We start from the raw sequence: 10,986 nt of genomic DNA, 5'->3' as shown, positions 1-10,986 counted from the left end.
TCTGATCGCCATCGGCCGACGCCTACTAATTGGAGGATCGGTAAGTAAAAAGTCTACTGTACATTTATCGTTAAATTAAATAGTTTCACTGCTTTTATGAGCCTCGGTCTTTTATAATCTCCTTCGAGACGACGACTTGTAAAGTCTCGACTTCATCACGAATGACAAACGTGATGTAGGTTTTCTGTGAAATGGCGGTGAACCGAGAAGGAAGTAAGAGAGAAACACTCTCAGAACAACACAGCTAACTGGAGGATATAGTTTTTATGATCATATTTGGATTGTGACAATAGCTAAACAGACTAAAGGTCGACACACTAGCTGCTGTTACTGTAAGTTTAACTCTGATGTAAACATGTTACAACACTTTTTCATCATGGCTGAAGCCAGATGTCTGCGATTAAAACTGCTGTAACGCTTCTCCAGCTTCTACTTTTTCAGTGTTACTGACTGTATGTTAGCTGTGGAAGTCTAAGACAGGACTTCAACAACAATCATAATAATCTGAAAATAAAGGTAGCATGTTACAACTAGTGCATGCACAGTTATACACATGTAATAAGTAAGAAAACTAAATAAATGTGTTATTACTAACTGTACTTAGAAGTTACCATGAGAATAGCTATTAACCTCACTGAGTTATATTATTTATATATATTTCATGCCATTTTCTGCTCTTATCTCTTATGTGCCCAGTTGACATATTAGACGTTACGCCCTTATTGGCTCATATCTAGCAGATTGAGTTGTTTTACATGCATCACCCGCCTTGACACACTGCACCAATACATGCCGGACCCTTCCTGGTCCTGGTCTGGTGTCATACTCCTGGTCTAGTGAAGACTCCTGGTCTGGTGTCAGACTCCTGGTCTAGTGAAGACTCCTGATCTAGTGTCAGACTCCTGGACTAGAAAACAGGAGTGAGACATGAACATTATAATTTCTCAAAGTTCAAGTTGACACCTTCGGATTTCTTGTTTTGTCAGATCAACAGTTGAAAACCTGAAGAAGTTCCCTTCACACTGATATAAAACAAAGCGGATCACGTTGCAGCCCACGTCTCCTTATCTAAATCAGGATTGTCACATAACGTACAAAACATGATGAGTTGGGAACGGAGGACTCAGATTACTGTAACGACACCTATGTCTTCATTGTAGTTAATTATACAGGTGTGTCTGATTAGTGGGGTCATTGCATGTTCTCCTAAATGCTGTGGGAACGTGTAGTCCAGGTCCGTGGGACGTTTTCCTGCGTCTCCCTTCAGGAATGCTCGGCCGTGTGTTTTCTGAGGCCGACTTCAGGTTGAGACCCTGTTCCCGTCCTTACTAAAGGCTCAGGAATGTCATTAATCTGTGTGGGTGTGCAGCAGCAGTCGGCTCAGTATAGCCACTGACTGGATGTGCAGTTCAGCTCAGGGTTTCTCTGCACAGCTATTAATATTGACTGTACCGCAATATGTATTAAGATTCATGTTTGTGTACTTATTAGGTACATGTGTACAATCTCATGTAGTCCAATGCTAATAACTGCTCACTGCTGTATCTGTAAAGTTTAGAGCATTCACTTACTGTTGACAAACATTCACAAGTTTTTCAATTGACACTTTTGGGAAAATTGTGATTGGTATTTTTTTTTACGATTATTATTTCTGATATTTTCGAGCCAAACTAGAGCTGCAACTAATGATTATGTCTATTAGTGATTAATCTTCCAATTATTTTCCCAATTAATTGTTTGGTCATGACTTTAGAATGTTAGCAAATGGCAAAAAATAACTTTTCTTATCTTAAAAAGGTAAAATATGTTTTTATTGTCTCCAATCTTGCTCATGCGGTGGCGCTCCATAAGCTGCAATCAACTTCAAACAATACAAAGCCAACAAGGCAGTACAGTAGTACACCAACGACTAAAACAGATGTGTGAAATATTGTACATGCCGTGAGATAAAAGAAATAAATACTTAAGCATTATGAATATTAGGAAATAAATCATGAAGCTCATAAACACCATACAGATGTCTTGTTTAGTCAGACTAACAGTGAAAGATATTCAGTTTACTGTTATAGAAAACAACAATATTCACATCTGAGGAGCGTATAGTCGTGATTTTTTGCTTTAAAAATGACGTGAATGATTAATCGATGATCAAAATATTTTGAGATTAATTCAGTCGATCGACTAAAAGCATCTGGACGGTTGTATGTGCGCCATGTGTGTTTTATCGGCCGTGTCTTCTGATGAAGTTTGGAACTTGAGACCTTCCCTCTTCCCCTCTGTTCGGCCATGTTGAGTCTCTGCTGGTACTCGTCCTGTTCTCTTGATTCATTCGTTGAACTTGCATTCAGCTCCGTGTTGTTGGTTCGCGGCGTCACCTCTCAAGTGGTCTTCTTCACTTCCTGTGTGCTGTGGCGGTTTTTGTGTGACTAAGTTGTTGTTTTTGCTGCTGAGAAGAAAAAAAGCAAGAGAGAGAGAGAGATTGTTTCAGATAGACGACAGCTCACACGCTTTCTCCTAAATCACAAAAGATTTCCACGAGCTCCTCAGAACATCAGAAATCAGCAGTTTGCTCTGTTGTTTTGTGTTTTTATGACATGTCGTGTGTCGTGGGGAGAGTGTGTGGGTGTGACAGACTCATTAACCACAGGGCACACATGCTCATCAGGATATCACAGCACATTAAAGGTCACACAACTCTCAGTGTGGAGGACAGTTCTGTGCTGGTTTTGACCCAATTAGAGAAGATTTTATTTTTCCTTATTCTGCTTTTTATAGATTCTTGATAGATTCTTTAAACCTGAGTTCATCGTGACAGGCGTAGCAACATAGTGCTGTCCACAGTCGATCATCAAAAGCATAATAAGCGAACATGTTATCCTTTAATCTAGTCAGAGGGAAGAGCAAGCCCTGTTAGAGGGAGGTGGGGGGGGGTAATTTGGGGAAGTGGAGATATATTTCCCATAAGTCCTTGTCAGTAAGCTCCTCCCCCCTCCCCAGGCTTGGCTGAGAGCCAGCATTGAGCAGAAGGACAAACAGTGAGTTTTACTGATCTAGAGGACAGGTTTGTTATACACAGGAGAGAGAGAGAGAGAGAACAGCTCAGACTGTCATCTGTCGGTACGTCTACACGCCCCTCTGCCTCACACACACACACACACACACACATACAGAGTTGTTTTTGTGGTTGTGTTTATCTCAGTGGGTTTTTTTCTCGACTTCCTTTCCACGTAAAGTCCTCTGGGTGTGGTGTTACGCTGGGCTTTCTGGGCACCGGCAGCACCTTAAGGAGGAAGTGACAGTTGAACTGCTTTATCACGGTAATATATCTTGCAGTGCGTGAAGTCGGCACACACCAGGTAATGGCGCCACGAAACGGCTTTCATTGAAATGTGAGTACGGTTTGATGTCAGATCCTCTTTCCTTGTCGTGCTGTGTGAGTATTGTCTGTAACGTACTGGGGAGATGTCTTTGTGGCAGCTGTGCGATTGTTTTAGTCGAGATATGAGGATTGATCCTGGCAGGACCTCTATCAACAATCTCTTTAGCGGCATGTTTATGAGCAGGAAGAGTCAGAGTGACGAGGAGAAGCTGCGGTTAAGTGTGATGGACACACTGATGCAACTGTAGCCCCAGTTTGTGCCTTTCAGACTGCATTTAAATGCACCATTTCACCAGCGCTGAGCGAGCTGATTTTACACTCCTACATGTTTCCACGACTGTAACCTCCGAGCCGTCTGCAGTCAGTCGTGCAAATCTGCATCGTGAATCCAGCCTCGGCCGGGTATCTAATGTGCCGCAGTCGACTTCCTCTGAGTGAAACGGAGCACTTTGCATTCAGCGACACGGTTGCAACTGTCAAAACAAGGCCGGGGTTGAGCTTCCTGTCTCATCTGCCCACCGCAAAGTTTCAGTTCAAGCGATCACCGCCATCCAGAACGCACTCGACACAGTCGGAGCGTGTTGAACTTCAAACCTACCTGTTAACATGTACTTAACCGCGGTATAAAACCTGTTGACAAGAGTAAACATCTTATCTTAAGTCCAGTCAAGTGTTTGAGCTCCTCAACTGGAGATCTTTGAAATAACTAAATTAACTTTTCAGCCATTTAAAACTGAACAAATGAAATACAAATAAATAACTAAAAATCAGAGGAACTTTTAACGTGAAAATAAGACTTTTCGTTGGTTGTCACCGTGCAGTTTTCCTCTTTTTGGGCACCGTCACTCACACAATAGTCAGATAGTAAAAAGTCCTCTGTTGCATTGTGGGGGGGAAGTAGTTTTCGGAACATCACCATATAAAGGTCAGTCACTCAGATGATGGGCAGCGACCATGTGATCTATGGACGCGTTGCAGCAGCGTTGTGTTGCATAACATGGAACTGTTGTTTGTTGTTGATTGCTGCTGTAGAATATTATGAACTAGAGCTGCAGTGATGAGTCGATTAGACGATTGATAGAAAATGAAGCACAATATGCAGTTACGTTTTGCTGGTTCCAGCTTCCTGCATGTAGAGATTTCATTTGATGGTTTTCTTCGTGACAGTGAACTGAATATCGTTGTGTTTTGGACCGGTGGACGGACAGAACGTGACATTTAAAGAGGAATTGCTCAGGGAATTTTTATAGATGAGAGGATTAATGGAGAAAATAATCTGCTGATAAACGAGCATCAGGCAACTCCATTAATCTACTAATTGATCCATTGAGGGTTTGAGGAAAGAGCTGCTTCCGGCATATATGATCAGTTATGATTACAAATATGACTTATTTGACATGAATGATTGATGAGAGAGCACTGTACTTATCAGTTTGCTGTGATCTTCTCTCTCTCTCTCCAGATCCAGCAGATGAAATGGCGGTGAGGCAAAGGATCTTCAACTCGACAGCACCGTTCTCCGGGTCGTCCCAGGCCGAGCTGAAGGGGTCTTACCCCTCCTGCTCGGCTGCGGAGCAGGAGGCGGAGGAGGAGGAGGGCAAGGACAGCAAGGTGGGCTACATCGCCTGCCTCAGCCCGTTGATCAATAAACTCCTCACACATGGGACCGCAGAGCAAGTGGGAGAAATGCCCCTGAAGACCTCAACCTTCATTGCCCAAGCTGAATGTAAATATGCCTTTTTTGAGTATTTTATTTCATCATAAATGAAACACCTGTGTGGACAGAGAGTTGAACCCCCTGTGCTCCCCTCAGGTGAAACCCAGGACTCCCAAGAGTTCAGTCCCTCCTGCTTGGAGCGCTCCTTTCTTCCCTCCCCGAACTGCTTCACCAGCAGGTTTGTTACTCCGTCTGCATTTCACACTCCGTGTCAGCTTGCAGAGGTTGTACTGCTTTCTTTAATGCCGTTTTCACATCGTTGCCGCACTTCAGTCTTCCCGCAGAGCACAACAATGTGGCGTGCCCCACCACGGACTGCGCCCAGGAGCCGAGCAGCTCATCGGCACAGCTCAGCCCGAGGAAGAAGAACAGGAAGAGGCAGAAGCGCAAGGGCAAGAAAAAAGTGGAGAAGAAGAAGGAGAGGCAGCGGCACAGACACCGAATGCCCTCCGGAGTCCCTGAACAGGAGAGTGGAAGTTCCCTGGTCCGGATCCTGGTAAGAAGTCGAGTAGAACTGGTAAAAACATATTGAAACTGCCATTGAGGAAGACTTGTACTCAAAACAACCGAGAGAGCTTGCAGTGTTTTCCTTGTGAATCATCTTCAGGGAAAAATTGCCACATTCTTTGGCAGTCGGAGGCTCGATCTGCAGATATTCCCATGCAGACATGTGTTGTTACAGTGAATCAGCGAATTCCGACATGTCCTTGAGCGTGAGAGCCCTTGAGCCACCTCACCTGAGAACGTCCACATCATGGAGTCTGATCTGTCGTGCTTCTTGCTTGCTTTGTAGGATGAGTCGTCTCTTGGGGGGAGAAGCGACCTCAGTACTTCCTACTGCAGCAGCATTGAAAGCTCAGAGGAGCAGGACAGAGGGCCGTCAGTCTATTGCCGACAGGTCTACAACACAGGCTCCAGCTGCTCGCCCCTCAACTGGGGGGACCCGGTCCGGGGATCCCTCTCCAGCCTCCACTCCTACGGGCAGGACAGCGACTCCTCGGACTCCCTCAGCAGTCTGCAGGGAGACTGCTCGCTGGCTCTCGCGGGCCTCAGAGGCAGCGTCAGTCAGGGGGACCCGTGCTACGCAGGGCCCTTTTTCAAAGACGTGGAGAGGGACGTCAGGGAAGAGGAAGGGGAGCGCTCAGCAGCCGACTCCGTCGGCACTGAGGGAATCATCTTCTACAACGAGGTGCGTTCTGCTTTTACGTCCCGCTGGCTTTCTGTCTCGGTTTAAAACTGTGCCACAGCTAAACTAACGTGTTTCTCTCTTATTCTGTCAGAAAATCCAGCCTGTGGACTCTGAATACAAGGAAGGGGAGGAGTACGTCCTCACACAGTTCATCAAGGAGGGCTCCTATGGTGAAGTACACAGCGCTCAAGATGTCAACACAGGCTTCAAATTCGCTGTCAAAAAGGTAACACGGGGCCTCTTTGTTCATTGTTTTGTCTCCACTGCCTAGTTTTTTAAAGTGTCGCTCACGCTGTTGTTGCGTCCTCTCCTCACAGGTCGCCCTGAAGAGGTTCAGCAGCGAGGAGGTGGGTGCGTGGAGTGCCCTCAGATCTCCTCGTGTGGTGGAACTCTTCGGAGTGGTCCGAGAGGGGCCGAACGTCGTCCTCATCATGGACCACAAATCCGGTAAACAAGCCTCCTTTCTGCCTTTTTACGCACTTAATGATGAAGTGGTTTCTATGAGATGTGATGAGATGTGATTTAAGTGCAAACACATGAGAACGATGAAGATTACAGAAAAACAGATGCCCGTCGAGATGTGGAAGTGGGCGGTTCCATGAGGCCAGAAATGACTGTTGAGCTTCCTTGAAGTGTAACGATGGGAGATGCCTGCTTGATAAACGCAGCGACATACCTCACACTTTTCCTTTGTCAGCATATTCCAGGCTGTAATAAAAAGGGAATAGTTGAATCAGACAATGCGCAGAAGTAAATATTAACAAGTTATCTCTGAGTGTTTGTCCCGGTCTGACCTTATTTGTTATTCCAGGCTCGCTGGGCCAGCTGATAGCGGAGCGCGGCCGGCTGCCAGAGGACCTGAGTCTCCACTACCACTCGCAGGTCCTGACAGCACTGGAGTACCTACGGAGGAAGAAAGTGGTGCATCTAGACATTAAAGGTGCGTTATACAACTGGATATTATATTAGAATGTAATAAATAATATAAAAAGTCATAACTACAATCCCTCTAACAGTTATTTAAAAACAGACGGACATAAAAAGACACGTAATGTAGCACTTTTATTTCTTTTGGTCCTGAATCCACTATGTTTAATCTCAAATGAAGCATCATCTTTAGGCTGCGTTCACTCCAAACCAGATAAGAAACATCAGTCCTCCCATTCATTTGAATGCGGGTAGTGCGTTTAGCCTGCAGCGGTGGGGACGCAAGGGCTGCTGGGAAATAAACCCAGAGGCCTTCAGGCGAAAAGTTGAAACCGAATTAAGTTTTGGAGAGAAGCCAGCCGACGTCACGCTGCGGTAGCCAATCACATAAGCGGCGATCCAAAACTGAAGAAGCAGATTTTGGTACTTTGCCCTCCTAACAAACACAGTAAACAGTCGAACTAAATGTGTCAGCCGTCACTTGTTGGGGTAACTGGTGGAAAAGTAAAACAAGTCAGATTTCTAATTAGTTCTCATCAGAGGATTTGGTGTCTTAGTGTTGCAGCTGTTGTGTGGAACACAAGTGTCATAGATACAGTAGATCTGATCCTCAGCACCTGTGTTGTGAAACCAGACTGCCACAGTGAAGACGACGGGCTGGGAATTTCCCACAGTGTGACTCACTGCTGATCTTTAGAGGCGGCGCATGTGCACAGAATCAGGAGAGCGAGAAAGAAAAGGGAGAACGAAAGCGAGCGGGGGGATGGGACGAGGGGCAGGAAGTAGTTAGAGAGACGGAGAACAAAGCACGACGACAGAACAGAAAGCAGACGAGGAGAATACAGTGGAAAGAAGTACGAAATAAAAAAGAAGGAAAGAGAAAAACAAAACATGAGAACTGAGTTAGAGGAAGAGAATGAAAACAGACTGAAACAGGAAGACAAACACGATAGTGCTGCCGCAGCTCAGGCGCCACCTGCTGTCTGTTTGATGCTAGACTCCACGTTCACTCCTCATCGAAGTGTCTCCTGCAGCAGCTGTCCCTCGATGACGTCACAGCTCCCTCTTATTTGTTGCTCCTTTGTCTGTAGACTGCTCTGCGTCTGTGTCCCTGTTTCTAATTATGTCTCCCATAAACTACACAGCAGAAGTCATGGAAATCAGCGGCGACGCGGTGGATTATTGACTCTGCTTGTTTTCCCTCACAGCTGACAATGTGTTGCTGTCAGAGGACGGTGGAGACACCTTCCTGTGCGACTTTGGACACGCAGAGAGACTCGACAACCAGGGACAGAGCCTCAGCGGGTCCACCGGTAAACACTGAGCAACTCTAGCGATTCAGCTCGGAATGTTAAATGCATCCACTCGTGTGTCTTATTGTTTCCCCCGGTGTAATTCGATGCAGATCTGAAGGGCACAGAGAGCCACATGGCCCCTGAGGTCGTGAAAGCGGAACCCCGCGGAGCCAAAGCAGATGTGTGGAGCAGCTGCTGTATGTTACTGCACATGCTCAACGCGTGTCAGCCGTGGACCAGATACTACACCTGCAGACTTTACCTGAAGGTACGCCTCACAGCGACACACACAGACACACCGCACCCGGCTGTTTGGTGTCTTCACGGCGTGTTCACGCCAGCCTTTGACCCGAGTCCGTCTTTGCGATGGTAACAGATTGCTAACGAGCCGCCGCCACTGAGGGAGATCCCTCCCGGCTGCAGCGCTCTCACAGCGGAGGTTATCAAGGCGGGACTTGAGAAGGATCCGGCCAAGAGAGCATCGGCCTCTGAGCTCAAAGGAAAAACTGCCAGAGCTCTGAAAGAAGGTAACTAAACCTGCACGAGGTGCATCCACGCACACATCCACAAACACAGTCAAATCCATGTAAATAACACATTATGGTGGATTTGGTTCACCCCCTTGAATGCATCATCTTCAGTTTGTGAAGAGTTGTTGTGTTTGTGTGATTGCAGTGGGAGGACTCACCAGTCCAGTGAGGGGACCCTACACAGAGCCCTTTGATATTTCCAACAAACCTCCCGACTCCCTGCAACGCATCAACAGCAGCGTAAGCTACGAGGATGAGCTGGAGCGGAGGAGCCGGGCGGAGGAGCCGGAGGATGACGGCGATGGAGAGGCCGACTGTAACGAGCCGAAGCGAGGCTCACTTTTCTGTCCACAGACGCTGATCCCTGAGCCCAACTACAAGAGGGGCCACAAGATCACCACCGTGCCTGAACTGGAGCTGCGTAAACTGGAGCGAGGTGAGGTTTCCCCCCCCCTCACAGCTCTGATTTATTTCTACTGTTAAACGTTTGATCTCCGCTCATCGTCTTCGTCTCCGCTCATCGTCTTCGTCTCCGCCCGTCTCTCAGATTTCTACCTGAGCAGTCTGTCCCAGCTCCACTCGGCTGAGATGCAGGAGCAGCTCTTGTCGTGTCTCAGCAGCGACCCTATTTCCACCTGGGAGCCGTGGGACAAAAAGGTGAGCCGACATTCACTGTTATTAGAGTACATCTCTGATTCACCTCACACTATGCTGAATAAGGATCAGTTTGAGGCCAAGTCAGCGCTTTAATTGCCATCATCGTCTTGCACCACATAGATCCCAAATAGTGGAATTTTTTTTAATTGTTCTATTAATTTGACCTGTCCAAATACTCATAATAAGAAAGAGATTCTTTGGTGTTCCTCTATTTTGGCTGAAGTATGAACTGTTTGGCTTCCTCTTTTTTTTTACCCGTTATTTTAGGACTCTGGCCGCTGGTCTCTGAGTCCAGGAGACGACTTGAGCTCCGGTGTCTTCTCCTACAACAGTCAGCCAGACATGCAGGTCTCCAGTATGGACTTGCAGCTCCCACCGCCCTGCTGCTTTGAAGGTGAGATAAAACATTAACATCTCTCTCTTTTTGATGAAAACGAGTTAGTGCAGAACGAAACTGTAACACGTGCACCTCTCTGCTCTGTGATCGGCTCAGGGGTGGACGTCTGCATCAGAGACTTCAACAGGAGGAGCATCCGCATCAGGGAGACGCGCCGGGTGAAGGTGGGCCACATCGCCACCGGAATCAGTGATCAGGTGAGGAACAGCAGCCTCACACACACACACACACACACACACTCATGTGTCTGCTTCTGTGGTGTTTTTAAAGCAAGCTGTTTGATGCTTATGTGTGCTCCTTTTGTTTTTAGATCACTGAGAGGGTTTTCACCCTGGAAACCCAGCAGGGCCAGCAGGTAGCTCACGATGAGGAGGTGCAGGAGTCCGGTCTGGAGCTCAGCTGTGTTCCTGCTCCGGACTTCAGCTCCGTCTGGAGGTGGAGGATCAGAGACGGAGTGCTGGAGACCAGATAGAGACCACGGCTCCCGCCGTCCGTCGGCCACAGTGTCTCCGCAACCGTCCCACACGGGGCCTTTTGTAGAATTGTTTCAAATATTTGCCTTAAATTTGTCTCAATGTGGGAGGACTGTGCTTTCATATGGGCCAAAAATAAATCCACCAGTACGTCCTCGGTCTTAAGCACACGTGTCCCGTGTTTTGATGACATAATGGGGGCTGATGTGTTGCCTTTTGTCTCTAACGTGCTCATTATTCAGTCACTGTACTGAGCTTTGTGGACCACTTTTATGAAGCCTTTCTTATTGCATGTGTGCATTTAGTCAATAAACAGCATTGGAAACTATGCAGTGTGTGTGATACATTATTGAGCTCACTGATTCACGATCCAGTTTATAATGCAGTATTTCATTTCATTAACTCTCAGTGACTGTGATAAT

The 10,986-nt window shown here is 46.8% G+C and overlaps 1 protein-coding gene across 2 annotated transcripts; it reads left to right on the top strand.

Annotated features, from left to right (window-relative positions):
- The first annotated feature begins 7 nt into the window (after window positions 1-7).
- Window positions 8-10,875, top strand: map3k14a (mitogen-activated protein kinase kinase kinase 14a). Of its 2 annotated transcripts, XM_079281116.1 has the most exons (17): window positions 3,040-3,117; window positions 3,234-3,389; window positions 4,842-5,105; window positions 5,193-5,274; window positions 5,370-5,592; window positions 5,890-6,285; window positions 6,377-6,511; window positions 6,603-6,732; window positions 7,097-7,225; window positions 8,421-8,525; window positions 8,618-8,775; window positions 8,884-9,034; window positions 9,183-9,473; window positions 9,585-9,694; window positions 9,962-10,088; window positions 10,188-10,288; window positions 10,402-10,875. In XM_079281116.1, the coding sequence occupies exons 3-17, from the start codon at window positions 4,856-4,858 to the stop codon at window positions 10,561-10,563; spliced, it is 2,550 nt and encodes an 849-aa protein (XP_079137242.1). In that variant the 5' UTR covers window positions 3,040-3,117; window positions 3,234-3,389; window positions 4,842-4,855; the 3' UTR covers window positions 10,564-10,875. The 2 variants fall into 2 exon arrangements, with proteins under 2 accessions (XP_079137243.1, XP_079137242.1); XM_079281117.1 differs by lacking the exons at window positions 3,040-3,117; window positions 3,234-3,389 and adding an exon at window positions 8-40.
- Window positions 10,876-10,986: the final 111 nt, after the last annotated feature.

Source organism: Melanostigma gelatinosum (assembly GCF_949748355.1).
Source record: "Melanostigma gelatinosum genome assembly, chromosome: 13".
NCBI lineage: Eukaryota > Metazoa > Chordata > Actinopteri > Perciformes > Zoarcidae > Melanostigma > Melanostigma gelatinosum.
The sequence above is the reverse complement of the archived record's forward strand: the minus strand, read 5'-3'. Positions and strand labels throughout refer to the sequence as shown.